This window comes from Cyprinus carpio, chromosome B16, assembly GCF_018340385.1.
Source record: "Cyprinus carpio isolate SPL01 chromosome B16, ASM1834038v1, whole genome shotgun sequence".
NCBI classification, from domain to species: Eukaryota; Metazoa; Chordata; class Actinopteri; order Cypriniformes; family Cyprinidae; genus Cyprinus; species Cyprinus carpio.
This window is the reverse complement of record NC_056612.1, coordinates 19,614,433-19,630,957: the sequence shown is the minus strand read 5'-3', so window position 1 is coordinate 19,630,957 and position 16,525 is coordinate 19,614,433. Positions and strand designations below refer to the sequence as shown.

At 39.3% G+C, this 16,525-nt stretch overlaps 1 protein-coding gene across 3 annotated transcripts in view; it reads left to right on the top strand.

The window, feature by feature from the left end:
* LOC109087571 (transcription factor HIVEP3-like) overlaps positions 1-16,525 on the top strand; it is a 68,310-nt gene that overhangs the window by 48,838 nt on the left and 2,947 nt on the right. For all 3 annotated transcript variants that reach the window (XM_042741362.1, XM_042741364.1, XM_042741363.1), the window contains 5 exons: positions 5,875-10,499; positions 10,648-10,793; positions 13,915-14,090; positions 14,218-14,319; positions 15,891-16,504. In XM_042741362.1, coding sequence (XP_042597296.1) covers positions 6,312-10,499; positions 10,648-10,793; positions 13,915-14,090; positions 14,218-14,319; positions 15,891-16,504 — 5,226 coding nt within the window. In that variant the 5' untranslated portion in view covers positions 5,875-6,311. The remainder of the gene's footprint in view (positions 1-5,874; positions 10,500-10,647; positions 10,794-13,914; positions 14,091-14,217; positions 14,320-15,890; positions 16,505-16,525) is intronic.

Sequence of the window (16,525 nt, the reverse complement as noted above, 5' to 3'; positions counted from 1 at the left end):
AGTACGCTTGAAGTAGGCATGTGTCACCAAGTTTTTTTTTTTTTAATGATCTAACCAGTCTAAACCTTTTTAGTTAATCTAAAAATTGCCTTTATTTACAAAGTTGTTGCAAAATCATGTGACTTTATTTCAGTTGTGTACAATGAAAAAATATTCATTTTAAAGAATGAACTTAAAAAAGATGAAAATCACCATAAAAGTATGATAATAGTCATATATATGGCTTGTGTACTGTTTTTCAAATCTTCTGAAGCTAAATGGTAGTTTTGTTTGAGGAACGGACCAAATTGCATACATTTACTTTAATTGTGACTCGCTTGTTGAATCACTGGACTGGATCAATCTGATTTGTAAATGAGTCATTCAAACTGGTTTAGTGCACTGGTTTTGAAAAAATGATTTGTTCATAAACATCTCAACTTCTCTCAGGATCTCTGAAGATGAATGTCAAAGACTTTTATTTAATAACTACATTAATTTTGGCCTGTTCCACACAGAAAAGCTAGTGCACATGTCGTAGATCACATGATAATTTTATGATGCTTTTTGAAGCTTAAAAGTATCAGGAAAACTTTTTTTTTTTTTTTTTTTAAATGTAAGAAGTATTCACAGAATTATTTAGTTTTGGTGAACTATTAATTGAAAACCATTCATTTCTGATCTAAATAAGGTGAGGCTGAACAAATAAAGTGATTCAGCATGACTTGTGCTTTTTTGCTGATATGCATACCTGCTCAGAAACAAGTACCTTGGGCTGGTGAAACTGAAGACCCACTGACCTGATTTGCCCTTGTTGCTCCTTAATCAAAGTAAACACAAAAAGCCTCTTGAACTCCTGTTAACAAGTCTGTCTGCCAGCATCTGAAGGTCTGTGAGGTAAACCAGATAGTTCATAGTCACTTAGCATGTGTGGTGCTTTATATATGGGGTCTTTCTTGTGATGCATAGTGATATTAGGCCCATTTTAAGCATAGCCTTAAAAGGCCTGTTTATTGTGTTTATTTTAATTATAAATTCAAAAGTTTGGAGTCTTTAAGATTTTTTTGTGTGTGTGTTTTCGGAAAGCCAAATTTTCACATTTATTTGATCAAAGATTATGGTAAAAACAGTAACATTGTGAAATATTATGTTTTCTATTTTTATATATATTTTAAATAGTAATTTATTCCTGTGATGGCAAAGCTGTATTTTCAGCAGCCATTACTCTAGTCTTTAGTGTCACATGATCCTTCAGAAATGCTTCCAGTATGTTAATTTGGTGCTGAAGAAACATTTATGTTAAAACAGTTGTGCTTCTTAATAATTTTGTGAAACCCATATGGGTTTTTTTTTATCCCCAGTATTCTTTGAAGTTCAAAAGAACAACATTTATTTGAAATAGAAGTCTTTTCTTACACTGTAAATGTCTTTCTTGGACTTGATCGATTTAATGCGTCCTTGCAGAATAAGTTTTAATTAAAAAAAACCTCTTACTGACTCAAAATGTTTGAATGGTGCTGTATGTATTTTTTTTCTTGCTTTGATTTGATTGATTGATTATTTTCCTTTGTACTACATAACTTTTTTGTAATCCTAAATCAAAAGCTTATTCATTTGTTGTACTCCTTTGTCCAAATTCAGCTTTGCTTTTGGACTGAATGTTCACACAAAGTTGGAAAGCTCATGTTTTTGTTCCGATTTAGAGCAAACACTTTTTTTTTGGTGGTGTCCACACAAACGCAAACTTCACCGAGCCAACAGACTGCAGGCCTGCGATAGGGTGTGGCATGTGGACGTCCACGTGAGGTCCTTGTTCTGAAAACAGTCACATGTAATTCTATGCTTTTACGGTCGACTATACATAAATAGTTTGTGGTATCTGACTGATTTGCATAAGAAAATAATTTTCACATTGGTTGCCTATTGCTCTGTAAACAAAGCAGTGTAGTGTATCTTTCTAGTCGAACAAGTCACCGGTGATTATTTCGTCACAAGGAAAGGATGTTGGACAGGGACGATAACCAGCACGGTTCAGAGGGGTCGTGATGTCTTTCCCCCCATGATCTTTACTGAACGTTGATGTTTGTGCCAGTACAGGCGGGGTGTTGAGGTGTGCCTCTGACTCCTGTGGCGTGACATTCAGGAGGGGCCTTCTGGCGGCGTGGGCCAGTGGCACCGCCTCCTCCGGTTTGTCTTTGATGAACATGTTGAGGTCTCAGCGAGGGGACACGTGGGGTCATGAGATGCTGCCACTGGCGTGCGGAGGTCAGCCTGTTTATCTACTTCCTCTTGCCTGCGTGCCACTACACTCAGATAGGATGCTAGGGGACAAATTTAGACCTCCAGCTCACCCTCCATCTGCCGTGGCTAGCTGTAGGCCTGTCTCCATGGGAACCGGAGCCAGGTTGCCAAGAGTAAGAGCTGGAAAGAGAAGCACTAACTCTTTATCTGTCATTCTGCTCAACTAATAATAAAAAAAACACCATTTTAATGGACCTGACATGATGGAGACAATGAGTTATTGTCTTCATATACAGCATGATTGGATTATTCTGATCACTTAAAAACCAGCACACTGCCATCGGTTTTGTAAGTATTGTTTGTAATTATGCAAGCATTAGACAAAATGAGCTCCTTGAATCAAGATGGTCTCCTTATTTACTAAAGTCTTGACAAGCCGCCACGTGGCTTCTAGAGTCCTCGAGTCTACTCTCATCTCCATTAAAGAGCCCATGTTCTACACCTGGAAACCACTAGAAACGAGCCAACCGCATCCAGTCGGGAGATATTTATATAATTCTTGGTGTTGCAGTTAACATACGACGAACAAGATGACATTTCTGTTATCAAATCTGCCGAGTTGTCACTAAGTCAGTGGGAGGCAGAGAAAAAGCAAGCTTTAAAACATGTTTTTCTACTCCTGGCTAGAAGCGTCTGTTGGCTATTCTAAGAAAAGGATTGACGATTTTATTTTATATACTTAAGCACATTTATTTGACATTTTCTTAACAATATGTGAGACTTTCAACATGCAAAGACTGGTTTACTATTTCATGATCCAGATCGGATTACCATGCCAGCAAATCTTGAAAGTGAAACCAAATTTAAATTAAATTTTTTTTTGTTGTTGTTGTTATTGTTGATGTTTTTTTGTTTGTTTTTTTTCTATGAATTTCAGTGTCTTTTCAGTATTTGTGCAAGATTAATATTAACTAGATATAAAGTAAATGTGGATGGTGCTTACCTTTTCAAAACTATTATTATCATATTGTGTTGTGGGCAGTTATCAAAATGTTTTTAGTGCATTGCTATATGCTGAAAAGCTATAGGGATGTACTAGGTGTTTTCTAGGTTTATTTAAATGATAAATTAAGTCACCCTTGTGTTTCTGTAAAATTCTAGTCTTTAAATCTATTGGATTATTTGTATTATTTTACACAAGGTGAAAATAATGCATATCGTTGCTGAAAGTAATTATTTAAACATTTTATTTTTCATTCTGTTTTATTTAATTTTTTTCACTTTTAACATGCATGTAAATTACAAAATAGGAAGTAGGATGGTGTTGTGAAGTGTCAGTACAGCACGGTCTGTATGTCAGTTTGAGGAGGTCCCAGCTGTAGCTCCATATGTTTGAGAGAGGGAGCAAGAGAATGAAGAAAGAGTATCTTGCGTCATGTTTTGTCACATTCTCATTGTGTATTTAGTTCATCCTTCGTTTGACCTCTGTCTGGCTTTGTTTTTGTCACTGTTGTTGATGTTACATGAGTCTGTTACAGAAAGGCTGAAAAAAAGTATTATTTTTTTTCTTTAGGTCTCCAGTATTCATGATTTTTCTGCTGCCTACGCAGTCCATACCCAATTCTTCCACCTTATTTCTCATGCCAAAGCCTCCTTCTCTCATGCTCTCTCTCTCTCTGTTGGGCAATTTCAGTATCAAATTTAGACATAATTTAGCATATATCAAATAAATACTTATTTCTTGATAGAGAGGAAATGGAACCGGAAATCACCAAGACTTGTTGACTTGAGGTCACTTTTCAATGCCTATTGTTGCCATCATAAGTAAACTAATCAAATTTTCCAGTTAAATAAATTGTGACAATATGAAAATTCTGATCTAGTCGTTTTTTTTTTTTTTTTTTTTTTTTGGTCTGCTGCTTTGTGATCACAGAGATGGTATATGAATGATTGGAGATCTGTGTATGTGCTTGAGCATGTGCAAACTTCCTTTCAGTACTTTCTATCTGCTTGAAAATGTTGTAATAGAGGTTCTCCCAGTCCAGTGCATTGCACATGGACAGCTATGAATAATTCACGTAGTGCTCTCCCCATCTGAAACCCTCTTATTCACCCTGTTTAAGAGTCACATCAGTACCATGTCAGAGGTCATTAAGCTGTCTTACAATTTTTTTTTTTTTTTTTTTTTATGTATGAACAGACATCCGTTATGAAGTGATAACAACTAAGTCTCAATCTCTTTGTATAAATCCAGATAGAAATTCAAACAACCAAGCAGTGTAATTCTATAATAAACCGTACACCCCATTCACGGTAATAACCCTGTGCAAATCAGGTGAGTTCATTATAAATTTGTGGTTCAGACCTTTTGCAGTCAAATATATACCTATTTTATCATGAATAATGATGAAGGTCTTAGTATTGTTATATCTTCTATAATTGCTTGCTGATGATAAAAACACTGTGTAACCAAAGCCTACCTCTGCTCTGAGAACACTCATTAAATTGTTGCGCATCACTCAGCCAGGAGCAGCTGTTTGAGAAAGCAAACTCAGTCAAGAATCTGTCAAGTTATTTCAAGAGGAAAGCAGAGCTTTTCCTCAGTGAACACCAAGTTATGAAATCTAAGATGCTATAGTTTTTGTGAACATGTTGAAAATATGTAAGGCACCTCACTGAAACCGTAAATAATTACACGCATCCAATATTTTTGTTGTTTTCCAGTAAAATTATACCTAATGTAAATTTTCTGGAAGCAAAATTGTGTAAAATACTAGGACTACAGAGAGTATATATTGAATTAGGTATATTTTTCTTGTTGTTAGATTTAGGCTTAATTTATGGGCTAAAGTTAATTCTAGATATTTCCCTGAACAAAAAAAAAGTCTTAAGTTGTTTACTTGAGAACAAGCCTTAAATATTAATTAAGAAGAATAGTTTTTCCAGTTTAATCATAAACCTGGAACCCTGAATTTATTCACAAAAATTAATGACCACTTTTCTGACAGATTTATTCTTCTTAGAGAGTGGAAAAAACACAAAATGTTCAGAAATAAACTATACAAACTACTGTTTGTGGAATTTTTGTCCATCTCAAAATACAGCCTACAATGTGGTCTCTGAATGAATTACCTCTGGCAGATAAACATCATTGCTCTTATAAGGAATAAGTTTTACCCAAAGTGTTCATTTTGTCACCACTCCTGGCTTGTCATAGTGTTTTGTATGATGTATGTACATGGACAAAATCAGCTTCTAAGCTATGATTCTTCTTCCATTCATTTTTGTTTTTGCTCAAGGGATGACTTGATCCTTGTCACAATTGCTTTTTACAAAGCTAAGGTTAAATGTTCAGTCTCAACTTATGTGTGCAAAGAACAACTTGAACTTTTAAAAGAAAAATGCTATAGGTCAATTAAATGGAGCAAACAAGTAGCATGTCTCATTTCCCATCAGAATGTTTTAAAGACTTACCTGTCCGGAGTTCTCTTAAAGCAGTTTAGAATCAGGAATGGGAATATATGATTTGCAAATTAATCTTTTAAGTTGATTGATTTAAATCATTTAAAATGAGCCAAGCAGTAGTTGGCTGCTGCATTTTTTAATAGCTCAACCAACACTAACCACTTCTTTTATGTTTCTGTGTCTCTGCAGGGCTAGTGAAGTTCTAACATGTGACAAGCTGAAGATGGGAGACAAATAAGTCTTAAAGAATTTTTCAATGTCAGCAAAGAAAGTGCCTCAAAAGCATCTTGAGACCTTCTTTGTCAAGCCCCATTGCCAGGCATCAGCCCAAAAGACACACAATGATGAATTTCACCAAGGATGTTTGTGAACAGGAGAGGCGACATTTAACACACAACCAGCACTCACATATATGGCGGCTGCATACTGACACTGTTTAATTATGCCTTTCTCAGTTAAGACACCATCCGGTATCTTATATTAATTATGGCATAATACAATTAGCCCCCTAAAGCAAGCGTAAAGTCTTTTTTCCTATCGGAAGAGTATTGATGCAATAATGTTTATCGGATTGGTGCTCAAAGCACCACTCCCATTGTGTCCTTGAGGCCTCCTCCCCACATCCTATGGAGGCGGAGGAAAAGCAGTCGGCTGATGGGGAGCGGTCTGGTGGGCAGCAGCAGCCATCAGAGTCTTTGTTAGCAGCACAGCTGCCTCAGTTACAGCAACAAGCTACCTCGCAATCTGTCCATGGATCACATGGCCGCCTTCAACACAGGCAGCCAAAACGCTTTGAAATGCTCCAAAGGCAGAAGCAGCAGCAACAGTCACAGGCGGGTGGGTCATCTTGGCAGCTTTCAGAAGTACCTGGTCCTTCAAGAGGCAGCTGTTCTGCCCTGGGAGATCCATCTCCCCAAATTCATAATGTTAAGCAAACTCAGTCTTTGCACAGTGTGGAATTACAGGAAGGCACCCCATGTAGACGAGAACGTAAACCCCAAAAACCAGGGAAATATGTGTGCACATACTGCGGCCGTCCTTGTGCTAAGCCTAGCGTCCTCCAAAAACACATCCGATCTCACACCGGAGAGAGACCTTATCCATGTGTCCCATGTGGCTTCTCCTTCAAGACCAAAAGCAACCTGTACAAACACCGCAAATCCCATGCGCATCGAATAAAAGCAGGCATGGCCTCAAGTCGTGAAGAGACCAGTTTCATCGAGCCGGAAGGTGGAGCCTTGAGAGATGAGCAAGAGGAGGGTACAGAAGGAGAGAGTTCAGGTTCTGAGGATGAGACGGGGCAACACCAACCATCTACCTCACAGGGCAGGCCAACTCTGAAGAAAAGCAGTAAAGTGGAATTGTCATTTATAGAGGAGGGTCCCCAAACAGAGGATTCACAGGCAATCAAGCAAAGGTTAGCAATGAGGCTAAGCAAGAGGAAGCGAGCCCCCAGAGCATCTTCAGATGAAACCCGATCTTCACTAGGTCCCGGCAGTAAGGGGAGCACAGAATCTGGCTATTTTTCCAGTTCTGGGAGTGCTGAGCTTTCTCAAGTGAGCCCACCAAATGCCAGTGCTAAAACGTATGCTGAGATAATTCTAGGAAAGTATGGACGCCTAGGACAACAGCAACGAATTTCACATCAACAACTGCAATTATCATCATCTTCAGGTCAACAGGAAAAATCAATCCCTTTCAATGTTCCTAAGACACAAGTCATTGAGCATATAACTAAGCTAATTACTATAAATGAAGCCGTGGTGGATACAAGTGAAATTGATAGTGTCAAACCAAGACGTTCCTCACTCTCTAGAAGAAGTAGCATTGAGTCTGTAAAATTCTCTTCACCCAAAGAACCCTGTGTTTTTGAACCAAAAGCAGATGCCCCAGGCTCTTGTGGCTCCGCTGTTCAACTTATTCCTGGTAGTTTTTCAAGTGAATTAACTGGCACATACTTGGCTGAAACAGAAACACTGACTGGTCAGAGCTCCAGTGCTCTTCTTTATAGGAGTCAGTCAGTGCCATCTTCTCATAATACTTCAGATACAGCTTCACACGGCTTTCGTCTAAGTCATTCTTTTGATGATCAGCAGGCCATAGCAGCTGAAATGAGGATTGGGCCAAATCAACGAATGTTACGACGCCAACCTGCTATTGAGGTGCCAGTTGGAGTGGACCTCATTAATGAGGATGCAGGTCCTTCTTCTAGTTTGAAAGAAGTAGAATCAGGAAAGAAGCAAGACAGGGAATTACACCTTTATGAGTGTGAAATTTGTGGGACTCGCTTGAATAAGCAGGACTCTTACACTGCACACAGACTAGCTTGTATGAGTAAATCTCCACACGGTCTGCAAAGTGAGGAAGGCAGTTCTTTTATGGAGAATCACCCACAGATTATGAGCTACAAGTTCAAAGCAATGGCCATGGCTGTGCGCAAGAGGAAAAAAAAAGAAGAAAGTCTTGAGGAAGACCCTCCCAGTCCAGGTCCAACAATAGTGTCTTTCAGCACCCAGCCTCCATCAATGCTAGGCAGTATTGATGATCAGGGCACACCTCCTGGCGTTTCACAAAGTGAGGTAGGAAAAAAGGGTTCCTGGAAAGAAATTTCTGTTATCCAGCATACCAGATCCTTTGAAAAGCAGGAAAGCATCTCCATGGCAAATCAGGAAGCAGAGCCAGAACACGAGCCATCACAGGAGCCAAAACCAATCTCCACATCCCGGTTAATCCGTCAACCCAACATTCAAGTGCCAGAAATTCTGGTTACAGAGGAGCCAGATACCGAGATGGTCTCTCATCCAGCGAACACGTACACCTCTAAAGAGTCAGAGAAAGTGGAGGAATTCCAGTGGCCTCAGCGTAGCCAAAGTCTGGCTCAGCTCCCTGCAGAGAAGCTACCGCCAAAGAAGAAGCGTCTCCGTTTAGCTGAGGCAGCCCAGTCATCAGGAGAATCTAGCTTTGAGTCTGTATCCCTGCCACACAGCCCAAGCCAAGAGAGCAATGTTTCCCATGCCTCCAGTCGATCTGCATCCTTTGAGGAATCTGGAAGGCCAGACTCTGAGATGCAAAGTGGTACCTGGAGCTCCCAAGGCTCTCACATGCTGACTGTTCCTTCAAGTCTCCATCAGCACCATCATTCTCACAGAGAGATGCGCCGCTCAACCTCTGAACAGGCAACTGCAAGTCCTCCACACCCTGCACATGTAGAGGAAGCAAGAAGTAAGTCATTTGACTATGGCTCCCTCTCTCAAGAGCGCACTTCTGCTACTTGGAAGGAGAGGAGGAAGTGTCTCTTGGTGAAGCACGGAACCCTTGGTGAACCTGATCAGGAGGAGCCATGTACTAAACCTGGCATCTCAGCTGTTTGCCAGTCCTACCTAGGTCATCCTCCATTCACATTCACAGAGCATAGAATGGGAGGTAGGACCTCAAGGATTAGCTCAGAGCTTATAGGGAAGACCTTGCAGCTCTTCCAATCCCCTCTTTCACTCCCACCATCAGTTTTCCCCCTACAACAAGTAAACCCTGATTTTTGTTCCCCAAATCAGCTCTCTAGATTCCTTCCAGTCACAACAGCAGTCGTTTCTAGCCAGATGTTTCAGCAAGCCTTCCTTCACAGTGAGCCACCTCTACCACATCCAAGACCCATAGAATATGTAGAGCGCCTGGGATTACCCCTTCAGCCACTCACCTCTTTATTCCCGCTACAATCAAGTGATGTTGCTCAGGCTGCTTGCTTTCCCATGCCAGGTGGTCTGACTATTCAGGTCCCCTCGGGGCCTCTTTTCAGTGAGTCTAGGTCATCACCTTCCTCCTTGCATACTCCCAGTCATCCACAACAGCAGCTAGTCATCCGCCACAACCCCCATCCCGTGATTGCCCCTTGCCTTCAACAGCTGATGCCAGTGGTGTCTCTTGTAGTGCCTGTGCGCTTACAGACTCACATTCCTACCTATGCTAGTGCCATGTATACAACCATCTCACAAATTTTAGCCACAACGCAACATCCAGTCTGCTGCACAGCTATGGTAATCATGGGTAAGCTGGAGGAAGACAAGCTTCATAGATCTTATCTTAGGCTGCCCTCACCTAGCCCCAAGAGCTATATTCCATTGCCACTCCCTCTCGAGCATGGAGCAGGTGCTTCATCTGATGACAGCTGTGGACAGCTTGGTGCTGGAGGAAGTAAAAGAATGCTGTCACCTGCAGGTAGTCTAGAACTCAGTTTAGAGGCACAGCGGCACCAAAAACGGGTGAAAGAGGAGGAGGAGAAAGAAGATTGTGACAAGGAAGATGACGATAACAAATGTGACAATAAATCTCAGGAGGTGAGTCAGGGAAAAATTAAGCAGAGGCTAACAGTGGAGACAGCGGGTAGGGCCAAAGATCCAAGAGAAGTACCTGAAACGGAAAAGTTAATCAAGCAGAACTTAACCCAACCCAAATCTGAGACCTTAAAGGAAGAGGGAAGGAAAGAGGCAGGACATCGGTATGCTCCAAGAGTAACAAGTCCAGAGAGAACTGTGGACCCCTCATACCCCAGTTTGCATACCACTACATCCGTCAGCTGGTGCTACTTGAATTACACAAAGCCCAACCCCTCTACACATAGAGATTCAACTTCTGTCTATTCCTCGTGGAGTGTTAGCATGCATAACCCCAATATACCTGGCTTGTCCACCAAAATATTACTGTCCCTGCTGCGCTCCAAACAGAAACATAGTGCTGAGACCTACACTATGGCTACAGCTCCACCACCAACCACTGACAAGCTGGTTCCTACTGAAAGCAAGACGACCAGTGTGTCAGAGGTAAACATCACTGTCATTTTTCATTTCAACACATTGCAGAGATTAATAAAAAATTTTTTTTTTAAAAACTGCCTGCTGGTGTTGTTGTTGTTGTTGTGTATAGATTTACTACAGTGTTGGTGAATTAACCTGTCTGTCCGGAGTGTAGGTACGTGCTTCTCCGCCCAACACACCCGTCAAAGTAAAAGAGGAACCACCAAATGAACGAGAAGATAAAGAGAAGAAGAGTGCTGATGACATGCTCACTACTTCGACTCAAAGTGAGACCGCATGTATTCGCATTTTTGAGGGCGGGTGAGTAAATTCTTACTTGTTATTTTTGAAGCCGTAGCTTGTCAAGATAAGATAAAGTAGTTTAGATACAGTCAAGCTTAAATAGTTAGCTATACTACAAGCTATTAGCAATGCAATATTGGAAAAATAGCGATGCAACTTTTTTTCATACTAGACTGCTATTTATTGAAACAAGTAGCTTGTCACTGAAAAGGCATTATTTAAAAATAGTTGACCTTCCCTATATACCATTTTGTAAAAAACAGGATATGCTGGTTATATATCCTGTTTTGAAGCAGGGCAGCTGGTTTAAGCTGGTCCTTAGTTGGTCCTTAGCTGGTCAATAGCTTTTTTAGGATGGTCATGTGCTGGTCCTAAGCTAGCTGAGCAACTAGCTCCTGCTCAGGACCAGCATAAACCAGACCAACTAAGGACCAGATTTAACCAGCTCAAACCAGCTGCCATGCTTCAAAACATACCTAACCAGCATATTTTTATCAACAGGGTACAACATTTACCTATAGTATTATCTAATAATTATATAGCATATGCAGTCTGAAGTCATGTTAAAGTCAAAGAGTACTAATAGTGCAATTTATTCATTATCTTCCTGCCATGAAAGTGCATTTTTGTAAGTGCCAATTACAGCACAGTTGCCGCTCAGCTTGAGGTTTTCTGTTTATTTGCTGTGTGAGTGACAAAGACATGGTATTACAGGTAAGACTACGAACCATTAGGGACTTCATTTATCCTGCCTTGTTCAGTTGTCTGCAGAATTCACACCTTGTTCAAAGGTTTGAATTTGGATGGAGCGTAGAGCGAGTGCTGATAACTTAGACAGTAGCTCTGCAGATTTATTTTTGAAGTCTGCTGCTCATTAGTGTTGTGCAAACTAAATCTGCATAGCACAGTTAACAAGTAACAACATAAGATTAAAAATCACCTTGAATAAATACAATAACTACTGAATTTCATGTCCGCACTACTTCACAGTGAGATAATCACTTGTTAGTTTTTCTTAGGAACAATAACTAACTGTTGTTTGATTAATTTGTTGAGATAAGCTAATCAAAATACTACACAACATTAATATTCATGAGTACATTATGAAGGGAAACAATGATTTGTCATAATCGTGCAGCCCTACTTTGTAGAAGATTGTTTGAATATAATTTTTAGTATAAAAAAAAAATGGAAGGACAGCAGATTGATTGCTGAATGGATAATAAAAAGGAGAGACAGGAAAGCTGACCTGTAAATATCAAAAGCTTTGGATTCATTAGCTGGGTCTCTTGAATTCATCTACTCATGCGGGGCTCTCAGTGTGGCTGAGTGCTAAAACTGCAGCAACAACTCACTACAGCCTGCATTTTTATCCCTGCTTCCTTTGTCTCTCTCGCTGCCTTTATTTCGCTCATATGCTTCTTCCGCCTTGCACAACCACGCACTCCCTAATCACATCAGTCTCTGCGCTCTCTGTCTAACACGCGCACACACACCAACACACACACTCCATTTTGTCTCCAAAACTTCTCACATCCATCAGCACCCTTTTGTCTTTGCACCTCTCACAACTGTATTTGTTGTTTGCTTTCTTTCTCATGAGCAGAACACTATCTTACTGAAGGAAAAAAGTTGCCAGTTTTTCTGTAGGCACTGGCCCCTTTCAAAGACACCTTTCTAAAAATAGTCGACAGGTGTGTTTGTATATTAAAAGACTTTAATGTCATCCCTCTGATTGCATTTGCAGTGTCCTGAATGAAAGCTGGGTCCTACAAAATGGAGTGTACTAGATTTTTTTTTTTTTTTAACCTAGAAACAGATGTTTAGCAAGTCGTTTTTCTCTCCACCCCATCCATTTTTACACTTTTCATGAAAGCCTACAGACAGATTTCAAAATGCATATGCTGTCTATAAAAACACATCCCATCCTGCTGCTATCGTAGCTGCCATAAAGCAGATCAGGATTCATACTCTAGCAGTCAATAATGCAATTATACATTAATATATTCTCTCCTACTGTGGGACTCGCAGCATTGCCTCATAAGCCTGTAACAAAGATTGTCACATCTAGCTTTTGAACAGCGAACTTTAAATATATAATAATTATTATTAAAAATATAATAAAAAAATATATACTTATTTTAAATTTCATAAAATATGTGCTTATTTTTTATTATTCGCTTTTTTATATTTTATATTTAATATTTTTATTTTATTTTTAAGTATTATTTAAAATGATTTATTTTTGTTGCTATAGTATATAGCAAGCATGTTTGTTAACCCCAAGAGGGTAATTAGGACCATTTTGATTGTCTTATATCATCCTAAAGAGGTTTATTTTGCAGTACTGACTGGCTCTGCAGTTTTCTGCTTATTAAATAAATATATGGATATGAAAGGAGGATTTAAGTTATCTTATTATCTTAGATTAGGTTAATGTGTCTGCTAAAAAGAATAGTCTTATACAACAAAAATCAGCCTAGTAGCAACCACACAAGCACTGCAACAGTATTACAAAATTAATGTATATTTTATTGTTAATCTTTAACACAAAATACTTTCTCTATGGACTAAATATCTAGCGTATTTAGCACCAACATGACATGTCTTTCTCCATTTTTTTCTCTCTCTCTCATCCTACTTTTTTGTTTCAAGCCAAGTTTACTTTTAAAAGCATTGTTTTATACATTCCTGATTGTTTTAGAATTTAAAAGGAATATAAAAATATAAAGGAACGCCATTAAATACAACTAAATCTCTTGTGCAGTACATTGTTTATTGGGTAAACTTGTATTTTGTAAGAGACCTTCAGTTGACGCATGATATGGAGTTAATAAATTTTTATATATGGCCAGTTTTATCTCTCTGTCCCCAGTTGGAATTGTCTTGCCAGCAAAAAACACATAATTTGAGCCAAAGGATGGTTTCTTGAGACCATCAGTGGCCTGACGAGTGCTGAAAATATATAGTGGCAGTCCAGACCTCTTCTAATGAGGGATTCAGTGTTTTGGAAAATTTATATCAGGATCCTGCCAAAGTGAAGTCTCTATTTTTATATTATTCATCTTAATGAATCTATTTTTTTTTTTTTAACCTATCTGTCTCTCTCTCTCTCTCTCTGTCTCTCTTACCTGAGCAGGTATAAGTCAAATGAGGACTATGTGTATGTTCGGGGTCGAGGGAGAGGAAAATATGTGTGTGGAGAATGTGGGATTCGCTGCAAGAAGCCCAGCATGCTAAAAAAGCACATTCGCACTCATACAGACGTCCGTCCTTACGTCTGTAAGCACTGCAACTTCGCCTTTAAAACCAAAGGTAGGCATATATCTTTTTTCAAACACATCCCATCCAGCTACATCACAGTTCCCCTGTGTTTGAGTTCTTGTCACAAAAAGATGTGATTTTTGTATTTTGTGTAATTTTGAATACCCTTTCCTCAAAGGGAACCTTACCAAACACATGAAGTCCAAGGCCCACGGCAAGAAATGCCTGGAGATGGGTGTGTCAGAGTCATCTGTGGATGAGCTGGAGTCTGAGGAAGCAGGTGGGGTGGCCAAAAAGAGTTTTTGTGGTTTGATGGACATCAGGGGTGGGAGGCACAATATGTAACTGCAGTTTGATCATTTAAGCCATCTTTCACAGGTGTAGTTTAGTGTGTTACGTTACCTTCATATGATACTTCACACATTGAAAATGTAGATGGCTTATGGTATAGTGAAGTGTACATTTCAAACCCTTAAATTGCTCACCCTTTGGTCTACAGACTAATTCTAGAACATATTCCACCATGTCTAGATATTTTGTAGCTTGTTTGCTTCATTGGTGCAAAAGTGATGTCAACCTTGCAGTGTGCTTTCAGACTTGAAAGTTGAAAGAAGCCAATGAAAATAGTTTGCCATAAAGAGAAGCAAGACTGACCTTCAGTTTACCGTGTTTATATAAAGCCAGAACTGAAAATTGCCTTTCTCCCTGTCTGTCTCTCTCTGTTACTTTGTCTTTTTCTTGACATTTTTTCATTCTCAGTGCATTTAAGAGCTACAAGGAGATTTCATTCAGCCACATTCCATTCACTAGATTTTAAATGTAACTGATGAATGAACCACAACTCAAAAAAATTTTTTGCATTTGAATGTTATATAGCTTTCCATGGGGGATTAATGAGAGTTTATGAGAGGAGACTGGGGCTAGTTGTCACAAGAGCTTTGAGTAAAAATGATACATGTATATTTTCTGTTTGATGAACGAATGGACACAATAAATCCACGCTTAGTCTTCTTTCAGAAAAATATCTACTATATAATTAAAAATTTTAACCAAGGTTTGAACTGTGTTCTCAGGACAGGTACATTTTTTATAAATGTACAAATAAAAAGTTGAGGTAAGTTGCCACGTGCCTTTCATTTTATGCTACCCTTCAAAAGTTTGGGGTTGGTTTAAAAAAAAAAAAAGAAAATTTAAGATGTATTAAATTGATCAAAAGTAATGGTAAAGACATTTATAATATTACAAAATTTATATTTTCTATTCATCGAATCCTGAATAAAATAGTTATCACAGAAATATTAAGCAGCACAACTGTTTTAAACATTTAATGGTAATAATAAAAGTTTCTTGAGCACCAAATAAGCATATTAGGATTATTATGGCTAACTGGAACTAAAACTGAAACTACAATTAAAATTATTAAAAAAAAAAAAAAAAATTTTCGTCACTTGAAATAAACAAGTTTACTATAAATAAAAATAAACTTGAAATAACTATAAAATATAGCTATGAAATTATTAAAAAAAACTTGATGTACTAACATAAACTAAAATTGAAAAAGAAACAAAGAAAGAAAGAAAGAAAGAAAGAAAGAATATAGCTATGAAATTATTAAAAAAAACTTGATGTACTAACATAATTTTTTTTTGAAGTGAGCATAAGTGAGTTCTTATCAACCCCAGACCTTTGAACAGTAATACTAAAATGACTTTCAAGAATGAGTCTACAACTAGAAATATTAACTGGATTTAAAAGTGTGACAGCTGACCTCGATCTCCCCTTTGGTTCATATTTTGATCATGTGTTGACTCCTTTGTTACATTTATGAACGCATTCATTTCTGTCCAACAGGGGGCAGTGAGGAGCGAGTGTGTGAGTCAGAAGAACAGGAGGGGCACCAGTTCTCTGATGTTGAAGATTCTGAAGCAGAAGATGATGATGATGAGGAAGAAGACTTCTCTTCCCACGATGAACCATCTTCAGCCTGTTCCACTGATACTCGTCAATCCACAGGTGACCTCTCTGAAAGTGGCCAAGGCTCACAGACCGAGCCCTCTGACCGTACAGCCAAAGAGGAATACTCCTCACCACACAGACCATGGCCTGGCATACGAGCCGCGTCTCCAGGCAGCAAGAGGGCGTCGTTCTCCCGCAAGGGCTGGGAGGTTTCCCCAAGGACCTTCTCCCCTAGCAGTGAAGGCTCTCCCCTTAGAAGCCTGTCTCCAAGGCTTGAATTGTCCTCACCCAGCCGTCATCTCTCTCCTTCCCCAGAGAGGGGCCCATCACCCATCAGAGCCCTCTCCCCTCTCTCACCTCTCTCACCTCTGAGGCCTGTATCCCCGGCACGGTACAGGAGCGCAAGAGCTGTCTCCTCTCATACGCCCCTAAAGCCCCAGCATCGGCCGCACAGCTCACCCGCAGGGCTCCACTGGGAGCCTAGCACACCAGCTCCTGAGGGTCAAAAGGTTGGTAACGCAACTCAGTTT